This window comes from Berghia stephanieae, chromosome 11 (assembly GCF_034508935.2).
Source record: "Berghia stephanieae isolate SIO BIC M18660-M18661 chromosome 11, UCSD_Bste_1.3, whole genome shotgun sequence".
NCBI classification, from domain to species: Eukaryota; Metazoa; Mollusca; class Gastropoda; order Nudibranchia; family Aeolidiidae; genus Berghia; species Berghia stephanieae.
The window spans coordinates 28,375,428-28,392,076 of record NC_088370.1 but is presented as its reverse complement, the minus strand read 5'-3'; the positions used below and the strand labels follow the sequence as shown (position 1 = coordinate 28,392,076).

The window sequence follows — 16,649 nt, the reverse complement described above, 5'->3', positions numbered from 1 at the left end:
TCAGATTTATAATGCTTATTTTTCCTCTGGATACGCTTTTATGTCCGTCGGAGAAAGATTTCATAAGGGCGTCCGCCATTGTTCCGACAGTTTGGAGCCAGTTACTAAGTTATCGTGCGTCATTACGAGGGAAGTGACGTCATGACTGCTGAAGCGAATTTCCCATCGACATCCCTGACTGAGAGCATACCTGTCTAAGCTTAGCTGGTTGGAACACGGGTGTCGCCCTATATAAACAGCTCTGTTGTTTTGTGGTATGACATTCGCCTTCGGATCAGAAAGTCCTGGGTTCGGGTCCCGCTCTGAGCCCTCGGAAAAGGCTGTTTACTCACATTCTCTCACCGCACTCAGGTATTAAGCACGTTGTCTCTTGCAGAAAAAAAAGTTTAATGTCACCTAACAGGCGTCATCATGTCTCGTCCGACATGTTACGTGTTGTTGTTGGTCTGGAACCCCTTGGAAAGTGCTTTGAGCTCAAGTTCATGAAGTCTTTCTTAGTATATTTTAGTGTCAGAAAAATCAACTTTGACCATTTTATCATTAAAGGTATTTTCAGACCTGCCTATTTGTTTTTGTTTGTTTTTTAAACTACGTATACATTTGACTGTTTCCCTCCGAGCCAATGACTCCGGCCAGGGTCAGGACAAAACTAAGTAATCTCATTTTACGCACGCAACACATTAAGGACATATCAGCGCCAGTAAAAAGAAAGAAAATGGGATAGTTCTAGAATTACAAATAAAGCACCCAACAAAAGACAAAAGGGAATTGGTTCAAATAGGAAACCTATGTAGATTCCAAGAGCACGCTATCCGAGTACTTAGTTTGAGATCACCTAAAAGTCTCATCCAGACACAAGCACAGGTCCCCACCAAGAGGAATACACCCACACGTTTATGATCATATATAATACGTAAACAAAACTTAATACAATGCATAACATAGAGATGATGTAAAATGAAAAAAATATCATATCCCAAAACAATAACTTTACATTTGACTGTTTCCCTCCGAACCAAGGACTCCGGCCAGGGTAAGGACAAAACTATCCGAACCAGGACTCCGGCCAGGGTAAGGACAAAACTAAGTAATATCATTCCAAGACAAAGACAGAAAGCAAGTTGAAAAACAGATATCAGGGGTTAGAAGACACAGAAAGTGCCTCCGCCCTGCCCACTATAGGAAGACCTGCCAACTTGAAAATTTGAAAATATGTAGTTTTGGGAATATGAATATTGTAGGCCCTAACTATCATGTATTTATCTTCGTAATGGGTTTAAGAGATAAAAGCTAATTAAAGTAAAGATAGGCTAAGAAAAAACATATTTGAATAGTTTGAACAGCTGGGTGACAAAGAAAGAGAAGAGTAATATTAGTTTTCTGAGGTTATCTGATCAGAGAGATGAATAGCATACCATGATCACCGATGTCTGACACAAACTTGGTACTTGAAGAAGAAGAAGAAGAAAAGAAGAAGAAGAGAAGAAAGACAGAAGAAGAAGAAGAAGAAGAAGAAGAAGAAGAAGAAGAAGAAGAAGAAGAAGAAGAAGAAGAAGAAGAAGAAGAAGAAGAAGAAGAAGAAGAAGAAGAAGAAGAAGAAGAAGAAGAAGAAGAAGAAGAAGAAGAAGAAGAAGAAGAAGAAGAAGAAGAAGAAGAAGAAGAAGAAGAAGAAGAAGAAGAAGAAGAAGAAGAAGAAGAAGAAGAAGAAGAAGAATGGGTTTATGTTCGGGGTTTAGTCGCTAAAGTTTTTTTAAAAACCTTCAAAAAATCATGAGATTTTATATAGATCAATATCCACTGAATGTGCTCAAAGCGCTTTACAAAGGGTCCCTGACAAATAGCAACACTAACATGTAGCACGAGACATGACTGACGCCTGTTAGGCGATCTTACAATATTTTTTTCCGACAGAACAACGCTGTTAACGGCCAGGTACTCGTTTTACACCTGAATACAGTGAGAGAATCTGAGTAAAGAGCCAATTTCAAGGACTCAACTATGCGCCAAGCGAGGCTCGAACTCAGGACTTTCCGATCCGAAAACGAGTGTCATACCACAAGACCACATAACCGCAACAAGACCACATAGTTGACTTTAAAAATCTAAAATTTACCTTCACAAGGATTAAATAACACTTCAAAATCCTGAAAATTATAAAGTCTGGTTTCAACTTTCACTTTCAATAAGTTTTAATGATTTAGAAATGCTCATAAGCATGGAGGTAACTTTCCGCAATTCTATGAATTTTTCGCAATAGTAGCAGCAGCTTCTTATAGTTCTCACACTATGTTTTGTCGATCGACCCAATCAGCAAAGTCTGGTCCGCATTCGTGCACCGTCGCGAACCCGCCCGGTAGTATCGTCACAACGCACCGTTCAACTAGATGCTCTGCCGTTTCGGGTTCTTGCCCTCACCGGGTACATGTAGGACAGGTGGAAAGTCCCCACTGTTGAAGCGCCATTGCTGTGAGGCAGCTCCTCGACCGAAGCCGATGCAATAGTAACAAACTCCACGCATGGAAGTTCGTGTCTGAAGAAAGAGATTGAAGAAAGAGATTTATTTTTCTCGTTTTTAAATACCCATGATCTCATCCAGTATGTAGTAAAAATATATTTGCCCACTAACTTGACCTTTTGTTTTGATTTCTTATTGTGCTTGTATTAACTATTTTATATATATATATATATATATATATATATATATATATATATATATATATATATATATATATATATACATATACATATATATATTATATATTGAATCGTGTTGGATACAAATATGGTACGAAAAGTGCTCGACATGTAGCAATGGAGCGAATTATTATTTTAATATTTACCACAATGTTGGAGTCAGTCTACATCGATGTTTCAGGCCTTTTCAGCCATCGTCAGGACTGTGTGTTACATGAGTTTGGTTTGTTGTGTGTTGTTGCTTGTTGAAGTGGTTCCGGTTTGTAGTTGATCAGTAAGTACTTCATGAGGGTGTTTGATTATAGTATATTTCTCTTCCAGGCATAAGCCACACTCAACACGAAAAATGAGATGTACAGTACTTGTCCACATCGACGGAAGTACTTACTGATCATCTTCAAACCGGAGCCACTTCAACAAGCAACACATAACAAACCAAACTCATGTAACACACAGTCCTGACGATGGCTGAAAAGGCCTGAAACATCGATGAAGACTGACTCCAACATTGTGGTAAATATTAAAATAATATATATATATATATATATATTTATATATATATATATATATATATATATATATATATATATATATATATATATCATCGATGTAGACTGGCTCCATTATCGTGTTAAATATTATAAAAATGATTCGCTCCATTGTTACATGTCGAATACTGTTCGTACCATATTTGCATCATATATATATATATATATATATATATATATATATATATATATATATATATATATATATGTATTGAATCGTGTTGGATACAACTATGGTACGAAAAGTTTGTTGTTGTTGAATGTTGAAGTGGTTCCGTAGGTTTGTAGTTGATTAGTGTAGATGTTTTCATCAATGCATAGACAAAAACATCAGTTAAATATATATACATATATATTTATATATATATATTGCAAATTGTCACACACATTTTTTTTTGTGACCGAGACGATAGAGCTAATATAGAATGCACTTTCGTACCTACGAGTACCCACCAACACTCATATATATATATATATATATAATATATATATATATATATATATATATATATATATATATATTTAACAGATGATTTTGTCTATGCGTTTTCATCAATGCATAGACAACGATTATGATTATGAATAAATCTTTTGAAACATATGATAAATCCATTATCGCATCGACAAATTTAAATAATTGTGAACTTACATTTCATTTGCCACCATTAGAAGCAGCTGGGCAATGAAGAGACTGGAACTCAAACCCATTGTGTTACAACCCGCAACAGAACGGAGAGTTGGGAAGAGACAGTAGGTCAATATCGTAGCCAATAAACAGAGCATCGATGCTGATACACATACGCTGGTCATTATGTTTTGGACATGTCGCATCACGTTTGCTATCACTGTAGTGTTTTGGAATTTGGACTGGAGCAGTTCAAGACAAACGTAAAACACTCCATTTCCTCGTCGGTATACTTGGTTTATTTCTAAAGAGTTGTTTATCTCTACAGAATGACCAAATCCAAAGTTTAGTACAATATTCGTGACGTGTGGAACAGGCCATGTTTCTAGGGTCTCCTGTATGTCCACGTCTTCCGCTGACAGTGAAATATAAGGGCACGTCAAATATGGACGTATTTCGATAAAATCAGATATATTTACATGGCTGTATTTAAATTGTCTTTTATTGGCAAAAATCCATTCGGAAAATAGATTTTTTTCCACATGCTGCAATTCATTGTAACAAATATTTTTTGACTTGTTTTTGCAAGATTTGTTGGTGTCAAAGAGAGAGCCTTCAACAAAAAAGGGTTGATATGACGAGATGAAACCTTTTTCTCTTGAAATATTGTAAACTGGAACATGAAATGAATTAACCACTCTGTTTTCAAGAACATCTCTTGACCTGGAATTTCTTTGAATAAATAATAAATCTATCCAGACAAACTTTGGCAAAAGAAATTGTGTCGATTTGCTCTTTAAAGTATCATTGTTTAAGATTGATTCAATGCCAAAACGTTGTTCTTGGAGAAACACGCCAATTTGTATTTCTAGCTGAGTGCTTTGATCTAGAAATTCACTCACTACCTGTAAAATAAATGAAATCACTCTTAAACAAAGGAGCGATCCTGCAATTTTAGCACGTGACCTAAGTAGAAAGAATAATAAACAGAAACAAAAAGAAACGATTTAAAAAAAAACCAAAAACAATATAATATGACTTGTTGTGTCAGTCTGCGATATTATCGCAATGAACTCAAGGTAGAACGTGAATTAAATCAGTAAAACTGTCGTACTCTGGAAAGATACGTATTTAAAATTTGGCCAGAAAACTCGTCCTTTAAAAATCGATCGATTCAAATGATCCTCATCTGGCCAAAAACTCACAAACCCTGGGACCTTGCCAGGTCTTCTCTAGCTACGTTTTAGAGTTTTTGCCAAGAAAAATTTTTTTTCTGGATATATTTTTAAATACGTATCTTTTCACACACTTCTCTCTTTCAATAAAGTTACTGTTTTACAAGAATAAGACACACAATTCTCTCTTCTCAATAAAGTCATTGTTTTACAAGAATAAGACACACAATTCTCTCTTCTCAATAAAGTCAATGTTTTACAAGAATAAGACACACAATTCTATTCTCTCTTCACAATAAAGTCATTGTTTTACAAGAATAAGACACACAATTCTATTCTCTCTTCACAATAAAGTAATTGTTTTACAAGAATAAGACACACAATTCTATTCTCTCTTCACAATAAAGTCATTGTTTTACAAGAATAAGATACACAACTCTATTCTTTCTTCACAATAAAGTCATTGTTTTACAAGAATAAGATACACAATTCTCTTTTCTCAACAAAGTCATTGTTTTAAAAGAATAAGAAACACAATTCACCCTTCTCACTAAAGTCATTGTTTTACAAGAATAAGACACACCATACTCTCTTCTCAATAAAGTTATTGTTTTACAAGAATAAGACATACAATTCTATTCTCTCTTCTCAATAAAGTTACTGTTTTACAAGAATAAGACACACAAATCTCTCTTCTCAATAAAGTTATTGGTTTACAAGAAAAAGACACACAATTCTCTCTTCTTAATAAAGTCATTGTTTTACAAGAATAAGACACACAATTCTATTCTCTCAAGAAAGTCATATATATTAAACTTCAAGTTTAATGTCAAGCACCCAGTCTCTCTCAACATAATACTGTTTCGAATCTATCTCTAACATACATACACACACATACACATACACACATATACATATATGTCGCAGGAAACATGTTTACCATTCCATTCCGTCCTGAGGAATCACATGGAGAAACAACGTTATGGGTGGAAATATACAAGAAATGAGAACACAAAGCAGTCATAAAATTGTTGAGTACATCAATGGGATTCATACTCATCAATAATCTCATAAACACGCACACACACACACACATACACACATATTTATATATGTATATATATATATATATATATATATATATATAATATATATATATATATATATATATAGGGGTGATTAAAAGGAATATATTATTTAATTTATTTTATTTTTAGCATCACTAACACTTCAACATAAAACTATCGTTTTGAGGTGTGAGGTATTGCGTCACAACCAACGTGTACATATATTCAGGTCTGACATCTAAACCCAATTATGGGCCCCGTTTAACATAATATTTTGCATCATTTTTTTAGATTTCCATGACAACAATGAGCCCCTAAGTCACAATGGATGTACCAATTTACTTACCATTCCCATGAATTTTTTAACTACAAATTTTGCGTCAATGGCCGAAATATCTGTCTCTTTGCTTCTGTAATGGCCCAAGGAAACCAGCAATACACTCAGTCGATATGGTAGACCGTTAATGGCTCTCAGCGGACTTTCACAAAGGTTGGAATTGAGAATTTTCCCCTCTGTGCAACCAACTGATCGGCAGCGTCCCTGTAAACAAGATAAACTGCCTAAAGTAAACATAACACAATTCAATGCATATTAATTAAATCGCATTTGATGCCTTCACTTGTCACAATATGGGGGTTCCGATAGCTCAGTTGATGGAGCACTCGCTTCACAATCAGAGAGACCGAGATCTATCCCGACTGCAGTCGAGATTTTTTTTTTCTGACCCCCCCCCCCCCTTGTCCACCAAGCAGCGATTGGGTAATAATAATAGTAATAATAATAATAATAATAATAGTAATAGTAATAATAATAATAATAATAATAATAATAATAATAATAATAATAATAATAATAATGCTGAAAACTTATATCTATAGAACAAAGATGACGTCACTCGGGTCTTTGTTATTGTTTTTTGCCATCCATGTTTATGAGTAATTCTCACTTAACTGTATTAACCAGACTATAAAAGTTCATGGTTACATATAATTTTGTGTGTTGGTCCGTTATACTTCCGGATGGCAATGTTGTGAGCTCTTAGCCAAGAGCATACTATCTATAGCGCTATAACTCCGAGACACCAGACTCTAAGCGCTTAAAGTACAAATTACTTTGGCTGAAACATACTCATTCACAACACACACACAAACACACACACACACACACACACACACAACACAAACCAGACCTATCTTGCTTCTCATACCATCTATTAAAAACGAAACAGATAAGCGAATGTTTAAAAATAAACAAAGATTCTTTTTCACTAATGTCCGTGTTAAGGCGTTCCAAACAGAGGGTCCGAAATTAGAAAAGGATCTCATTCCAGCATTTTTCCGTATTCGAGGGACAACTAGTTTGGTGGAATCACTGGCCGAACGTAAGGGGCGGGGTTTTGAATATCTTTCACTTAGTTCCGAAAGGTAGGAAGGGGCAGTGCCTTCAAGACAACGATACACTAAAACACAAGCTTTGAATGTAATCCTTTTCTCAGCAGGCAGCCAATGCAGGTCATGAAGCAGAGGTCTGGCAGAATCACACCTACGCTTCATGAATACTAGTCTGGCAGCGCTGTTTTAGACAATCTGAAGAGGTCTCAGATTATATTGCGAAACACCAAACAGTAGAGCATTAAAAGAATCCAATTTCGATAGTACGAGGGACACAACCAGGTGCTTGGTCACATTCTCAGATATGAACCGTCTAATGGAAGCAATCTTTTTTTTAGTTGGAAAAAGAAAGATCTAAACCAAATTATTAACCTTTGAGTGGAAGTGTGCGCTTTATAAATGCTTCATTATAATAATAATAATAATGATAATAATAATAATAATAATAATAATAATAATAATAATAATAATAATAATAATAATAATATAATAATAATAAATAATAATAATAATAAAAATAAAAATAATAATAATAATAATAATAATAATAATAATAATAATAATAATAATAATAATAATAATAATAATAATAATAGGAATAATAATAATAATGATAATAATAATAATAATAATAATAATAATAATAAATAATAATAATAATAATAATAATAATAATAATAATAATAATAATAATAATAATGATAACAAAACACTGTCTTCATCAGCATCATTGATCATCTTCGTCATCATCAATATCATTTTCATCATCATTATCATTATTATAACTATTTCATTTTAAAAACCAAGAATGAAATAAACGTAAGTCTCCAACAAATGGACTATTATCAATATTAAACGTTAATAACTTCATACATTGGGATCCATCCACTCGTTTACAGAGCATCCGATATTGAAAAATTCACCAGTTTGGCCACCGGTGTCAAAGCCAAAAATGAGTTGATACGGTGGTAATCCGCCACCTTCTTCAGGCTGTATAATTATCAGGCATCCCTTAAAAAGAAAGAAAAGTGGAAAGAAAAGAAAAAAATCGGATTAAAATCAATTGGATTCACTTGTCTGATGTCACGTCCCGCAGCAACGGCGAGCAGTCTGGTTCTAAACATTATACATTCTATTTATCATCGCTTTCATAATTTTTCTTTTTTTAATTTTTTTTTAGCGAAAAAAGCCCATTCTATAGAGCGACTGAGGTGCAGAATATTTATCATTCCTTTCACAATTTCTCTTTTGTTGTTTTTTTTTTTTTTTTTTTTTTTTTTTTTGCGTACAAATATACATTTAGGCGATGAGGTGCAGAATATTTATCATTCTTTCACAATTTTTTTTTTTTTTTTTTTTTTTTTTTTTTTGCGTACAAATATACATTTTATAGGGCGATTGAGGTGCAGAATATTTATCATTCCTTTCACAATTTTTCTTTTGTTTATTTATTTATTTTTTTTTTTTTGCGTACAAATATACATTTTATAGAGCGATTGAGGTGCAGAATATTTATCATTCCTTTCACAATTTTTCTTTTGTTTATTTATTTATTTTTTATTTTTTTTGCGTACAAATATACATTTTATAGAGCGATTGAGGTGCAGAATATTTATCATTCCTTTCATAATTTTTCTTTTCTTTATTTTTAATTTATAGCTGGAAAAAATACATTCTATAGGGCGTTTGAGGTGCAGACTGTATCCTCCGACTGGTTGAAAAAAGCTTTATGTTTTTTTGGTTTTTTTTTTTTTAATTGAACTTTTATATAGCGCAATATCCACTAAATGTGCTCAAAGCGCTTTACAAGGGGTCCCTGGTCAACAGCAACATTTAACATTTAGGACGGGACATGACGCCTGTTATGCGATGTTACAATGTTTTCTGGAATAGACAACGCTGTTAACGGACGGCCAGGTACTCATTTTACACCTGAGTATGGTAAAAGAATGTGAGTAAAGAGCCTTTTCCAAGGACTTAACTAGGCGCCGAGCGCGAGGCTCGAACCCAGGACCTTCCGATCCGAAAGCGAGTGTCATACCACTTGACCACATAGCCTCACACCGTTAACGTGGCCTTTGTTGGTGTATAGTCTGAAGCTGTTCTAAATACTATATTAGAATACAAGATGACTATCACCTACAGAATGTGAAAACTGGGTGAATGCCAGTGGTTCTCGAGGTAAAATACAAAAGAAAACGACTTAGTCTCTAACGTTTAAAGAGTTGAAAGTTTAAAATACGCTTCAACAGTCGTAACGTCACTTCCCTCGTAATGACGCATGGTAACTTGGTAACTGGTTCTAAACTATAGAAACAATGGCGGACGCCCTTATGAAATATTTCTCCGACGAGCATTAAACCGTATCCAGAGGGAAAAAAAAATTATAAATCTGATCATGTTTTGACTTTTACACATTCTGATTACAAGACAAATGAAAAGTTCTAGCCAGCATGAAGAATAATAAGTACCGATTTTCTTTGTTTAGAACCACGTTGGCCGCCGTTGCTGGCCGACGTGACATTAGACTATTGAATCCAATTGACGATAATATAACTCATACAATTACAAATAGAATGACGGCCATCTCACCAGAACAACTAGAACACAATACAACGAAATTCACGCATTCAAAGAAAATCCCACTCAAAAACACTATAACATCAATTTCAAACTCAAATATCTTCAAATATTCATTTGCACCCCGCACTATTAAAGACTGGAACGGTCTTTCCGAATCATGTGTGAACACAACCGATTTAGAAACATTCAAACGAAGATTCTCAAAATTCTTCCGCCTAAACGCTAACATAATGGCTGCCACATTCAACATGTGATAGCTCATTCGTCATTCGTGTTTTATTCAACGTGTTTTGTTGATAAAGAGGAAACAGGAAAGGTCCACAGTATCTGTCTTCGTCTAATAAATTGAAGCTAACAATTCAATACCTGTTTTTTTTTTTTTTTTTTTTTACTTCGAACTTCAAGCAGCAACATTTTCATCATAATGTCTCCTCAATGGTAAAATGAACTTATCGCAAGTCTCTAGTCGACGTCCAGGATTAAACGACTATATGGTCAATAACCAAGCCATGTCGGGATACTTCCAAAAACACGGGAACCTTTTCAGAGGGAGACCGATCACAACACTCCCTGTGATCCTAAACAAAAACCTCACAACACTTGGACAAAGCATTAGTCTCATAACGGCAGGGGACCTTGAAAATCTGAGAACCCTAGCAGAGGACCGGCAATATTGGAGACACCTCACACAGGAAATACTGGAAACAGCCAAGGCGACCCGATCTTTCGGTCGACACGCGAAAGGCATCTAAGTCAAGTAAGTCATGGTCACTGATAACAAAAGTCATCAAACGCCAAATGGAATTTTTAGGACACATTATCCGCCACCCTGGTTTGGAAGTACTCGCCTTGACTGGAAAGATGAATGGAAAAAGAATAAGAGGAAGACAAAGAATAACTTATTTGGAAGGGATAAGAACTTGGACAGATGAAGCGGAGAAAGGTGGCGCTGCTTTAATAGAATTGGCAAGAGATAGATCAGCTTGGCGGAAGATGACCTCCGACGTCTGCTTCAGATATGGAACTACATGACATGACATGGTCAAGTGGTATGACACTCGCTTTCGGATCGGAAGGTCCTGGGTTCGATCCTCGCGCTCGGCGCATAGTTGAGTCCTTGGAAAAGGCTCTTTACTCACATTCTCTCACCGTACTCAGGTGTAAAATGAGTACCTGGCCGTTAACAGCGGTTTTTTTTTGTCTTTGTCCGAAAAATTGTAATATCGCCTAACATGCGTCATGTCCCGCCCTGCATGTTAAATGTTGCTGTTGACCAGGGACCCCTTGTAAAGCGCTTTGAGCACATTTAGTGGATATTGCGCTATTTAAAGCTCAATTTGGGAAACTTACGGTGACACAATATCTATGACGGTGAAGATGTGGTCTATTGGATTGACATTCGCCTTCGTACCGTAAAGTCCGGGGTTGGAGTCCCGCTCTCAGCAACGCATAGTTGAGTCCTTTGGAAAAGGCTCTTTACTCACATTCTCTCACCGTATTCAAGTATAAAATGAATACATGACCATTAACAGCGTGTTGTCCGTCTCCGAAAATAAACATGTAATTTCGCCAAACAGGCGTCATGTCTCGTCCTCCGTGTTAAGTGTTGCTGTTGGCGAGGGACCCCTTATAAGACGTTTTTAGCACATATCAATGATAATTATAAATAGCACTTGTTATAGCGCTTAACCCCGCCTATACAGGCTCCTCACGCGTTACATTGACATCAATTGATATACAAAAATATAAACAAACAGATCATTGATTAAAAACAACATTACATTTAAAACAAGTGTGTTTTAGTTGTGTTTAAAAATTTGAAGGAGTGAGGATGACATAAGAGATGTTGTTAGGAAATTCCAACATATTGCGCTATATAAATGATTTAGTTTTATTTATTATTTAATAAATTTATTTTTGAAGCGTTAGGTTCCATTATATGAATTTCTCGACGTGCACTTATTTGCAGGTCTGATAACCCAATTATTTATGGTCTCATTTTTGTAATGGAAACCTCAAAAAAATGACGCAAAATATTGTCCATTACAACAATGTTAAACTCGGCCTACAAGTGGGTATGGTATGGATGTCAGACCTGTATATATATATACATCGGAATTTCTTCATAACTTACTTCCGTCTTTGTTTGGAGTTTATGTCTTCCTAGTCTATTGCAAAGCAGACAAAATATATTTTTGAAAATGGTGTTTTTGAATAAAACACGTGAAGCAATATCAAAAGGCCGTGATAGGCAGGCGTCCGTGAAGTCCGAGTTGTTCTCTGTTTCAAGGCCTGTCACGTTGCAAGACTCGACAAAATGGCTTTCAATTCTGCCGATACAAGAAAATAATACAATTTCATTACTATTCCAAAACCGACGAAAAAGATTGGGAAGTAAAATGTGATGTAAAAAAAAACCAAAAAAAAACAAACAAACTGGTTCCTATTTCATTGGAATTGTAAAACCACTCTCAAGGAGGACTGGATACATACCTTGTGTAATACACCTTCTAGTGTCAGAGTGATGTTATCGTATTTTCTAGTCTTAATAGGATTATAATCCATGCTCGCTCTTTTACGTCCGGTCATTCTAAGTATCTGCCTATAATAATAATAATAATAATAATAATAATAAATAATAATAATAATAATAATAATAATAATAATAATAATAATAATATAATAATAATAATTGAGCTTTATATAGCGCAATATCCACTAAATGTGCTCAACGCGCTTTACAAGGGGTCCCTGGTCAACAGCAACATTTAACATGTAGGACGGGACATGCCGCCTGTTAGGCGATATTACAATTTTTTGGACAAAGACAACGCTGTTAAACGGCCAGGTACTCATTTTACACCTGATTACGGTGAGAGAATGTGAGTAAAGAGCCTTTTCCAAGGACTCAACTATGCGCCGAGCGCGAGGCTCGAACCCAGGACCTTCCGATCCGAAAGCTAGTGTCATACCACTAGACCACATAGCCGCACAATTCCTGTTACTGAAATAGTTATGCCACCTTCATGTAACCTATTTATTAGTAATACTCCTAAGGGCTGGTTACATACACACTCCCAATGATTTAGGAACCAAGAGAGCAGAGGGTTTGATGTCACGACTTTTAATCCCTATTGTAAAAATATGATCATCATCATATCTTGTCGCGCCAGTGAGTCAGCCAGTCCCGGACAGTCTGGTTGCATCCCCTCAGGTCAGCATTGGTGCAGTGAGGTCCCAGCGAGCATTCGGACAGGATGTGGTCCATGGTCTGTCTGGGGTGACCGCATGGGCATTCAGTGCCCGGTGAGATTTTTCATTTAAAGAGGTTGGTAAATATGATAAGATGCCACGACGTGGTCAGATAATCAATCAATAACTATCCCCTCTACTTGCAGGTGGCATATACACATGTTATAACTTGGTTTTTGTTTTGGGGACATCAAATCACTGACATCATCTACACGATTTATAAATTTTGGGTTTGTTAAAGCGTATAATATTCCCAATGAAGAATAATATCGACGACCTATATCCTAGTTTGTGCGGCTATGTGGTCTTGTGTTATGACACTCGCTTTCGGATCGGAGCGTCCTGGGTTCGAGCCTCGCTCGGCACATAGTTGAGTCCTTGGAAAAGATTCTTTACTCACATTCTCTCACTGTACTCAGGTGTAAAATGAGTACCTCGCCGTCAACAGCGTTGTCTTTTTCGGAAAAATTGTAATATCGCCTAACAGCCATGTCTCGTTCTACATGTTAAGGGTTGCTGTTGGTCAGGGACCCTTTGTTAAGTGCTTTGAGGAAATTTAGTGGATATTGCTCAATATTAAGCTCTATATAAAAGCTCTACTTTATAGTTTATCATTTTTATGTTCTCAAGTAATTCGTGAAATTGCTTACTTACTTACTTATCCGAACCAGCGACCAGCTGAGCTCTAGCCCTGCGGTCTTGTGCCACGAGGTAGAAGTTAGACGTCTTTTGTAGTTGTTCCAGGTGACTATACAGTGTGTTACTGATGCATGCTTTGATTTGTTAGGAGGAATGTGCATCTCAGGTTTTCAAGTTCAAGAGGTTGACATAATTTAAGCAATTGGTGTGTTACTGTTTCATTTGGGGTGTTGACAAAAGGGGCCAAATTGCAAAATCTACTCAAAGCGACCTACATAATAAAAGTCTTCGCAATCGGATTCATTAGTTTGATGTCACGTCACCCAACAACGGCGGCCATCGTGATTCTAAACAAAGAAAATCTGTACTTTTTATTCTTCATGCTGGCTAGAACTTTTCATATTTCTTGTGATCAGAATGCGTAAAAGTCAAAACATGATCAGATTTATAATGATTTTTACCATTTGGATACGCGTTTATGCTCGTCGGAGAAATATTTCATAAGGGAGTCCGCCATTGTCCCAATAGTTTAGAGCCAGTTACTAAGTTACCATGCGTCATTACGAGGGAAGTGACGTAACGACTGTTGAAGCGTATTTTTGAGCTATCCAACATGTATTAGTCGAGTGTCGAGGCTAAGAAACTCACAACATGTGTAATCTTGAACGTTCATAGTACGGTTAATACAGTTTCGTGAGAATTACTGATAAACATTGATGGCAAAAATCAATAACAAAGACCTGAGTGACGTGAACGTCATAATATCTATAGCTGATTCTGAGGCTGTTAGTTGCATATCATTGAACTATTTATAGAATTGTGTACTTACGATGTATAAAATTTTGGATCACAAGGATACAAGTGCCGTTGTAAACCTGTAGGGAACTGTCTGATTATACAGGTGGAGTCCGGCCTCAGAGCCAACTTTAAAAGTTCCTGTTCAGTTAGAGCCTTGCGAACATAGAAATATGTAGCACAACGCAAGTCATATTTCCATTCAATGACCTGTGAATATAGATAGTGGACGCTGGGCTAAGGAACTCACAACATTGCCATCCTGAAATATGACGTACCAACACACAAAACTATGTGGAGCCCAACCTTAATCGTTTATAGTCTGGTTTATAAAGTTTTGTGAGACTTACTCAGGAACGTGGATGGCAAAAAAAAAAAAACAATGACAAAGGCCTGAGTGACGTCAACTTCATTCTATCTATAGAAAACAATAGGTAGAACGAAATTGACGTCACTCGGCTCTTTTTAAAATTGTTTTTAACCAGCCATTCTTATGAGTACTTTTCACTAAATTGTATTAATCAGACTATAAACGTTTAAGGTTACACACAGTTTTGTGTGTTGGAACGTTATATCCGGCTGCCAATTTTGTAAACTATTTGGATAAACGCATAGCATCAATAGTCTGAGAGAATTTAGTGAGAAGAAATCCCCCAACAATATATAGAAAGCTACTAAATCCCATGCCAAATTTCAATTGTATTACAGATCAAAACATTATGAGCGAGAGGATGTTTACCAAGAAACGACCTGAAATAGATACCCATCGTCCGTTTATAACTCCCTCCTTACCAACCATAATAGGGAAATCGTCACTTTCGTTACGATGAAATCAACCATTTTCTCATTCTACTTTCTTCTTTACATCACAAAATTTAAATACGTTTTTGCCATCGCTATAAAAACTTGACACTCTGTTGTAGATCTCACTTTGCTGATAAATATTATGTATAGATAGTATGCGCTTGTCTAAGAAGCTCACATTTCCATCCGGAAGTATAACGATAGCTAGGGGAATTAGGGTAAAATTGTGCAAATTAGTGATGAAAGCACCAAATTTGGTACAAAGTAACTTGAGACCACTATTAATCGATGTTGATATAGAACCACATTGAGAAATTCCTCTAACAGTGTGAAATAGGGAGATGAAAATCCGCCTATATGAGCTATATTAAAACAAAGGGGCGTAATCCATGAAATATTTGTTGACAATTCGGCACTTTAAAAATATATTATTTTTATCCCGTGTAAGCGGTTGATTATTTTGGTTTAAATAATTATGATTGTTAAAAATGTGACTTTATGTGATATAGGAGCCGTATGGGCCGGTAGTTTAGCTTTATTATGAGGACTGGAAGGGGGGTGATGGGAGAGGAGGAGATGGTGCTGTTGTCAGTTTTACTTGTGTTGTGTTGGTCGTCATCGTGATGAAGATGATGGTGGAGGTGAATTTGGTGATAATGATGATGATGATGATGATGATGATGATGGGGTGATTGTTGTGATAATAGTAGTGATGATGATGATGATGATGTTGATGAGGTGGTGGTGGTGCTGATCTTGGTAGTGATGATGATGATGATGATGATGATGATGACGAAGACGACGATGAAGATGATAATCAGGATGATGTTGATGGTGTTGTGATGATGATGGTAGTGGTAGTGATGATCATGATGATGATGATTATGAAGATGAAGATGATGATGATGATGATGATGATGATGATGATGATGATGATGATGATGATGATGATGATGATGATGACGAAGACGACGATGAAGATGATGATCAGGATGATGTTGATGGTGTTGTGATGATGATGGTAGTGGTAGTGATGATCATGATGATGATGATTATGAAGATGATGATGATGATG

At 35.9% G+C, this 16,649-nt stretch overlaps 1 protein-coding gene across 1 annotated transcript in view; it reads right to left on the bottom strand.

The window, feature by feature from the left end:
- Nucleotides 1-16,649, bottom strand: part of LOC144956819 (uncharacterized) — a 44,620-nt gene that overhangs the window by 6,943 nt on the left and 21,028 nt on the right. Inside the window, exons 3-7 of the mRNA XM_078887561.1 lie at nucleotides 14,805-14,980; nucleotides 12,219-12,414; nucleotides 8,375-8,512; nucleotides 6,456-6,650; nucleotides 3,892-4,772 (exon numbers count right to left, since the gene is read on the bottom strand). Of these exons, the coding sequence (XP_078743687.1) occupies nucleotides 3,892-4,772; nucleotides 6,456-6,650; nucleotides 8,375-8,512; nucleotides 12,219-12,414; nucleotides 14,805-14,980 (1,586 nt within the window). The remainder of the gene's footprint in view (nucleotides 1-3,891; nucleotides 4,773-6,455; nucleotides 6,651-8,374; nucleotides 8,513-12,218; nucleotides 12,415-14,804; nucleotides 14,981-16,649) is intronic.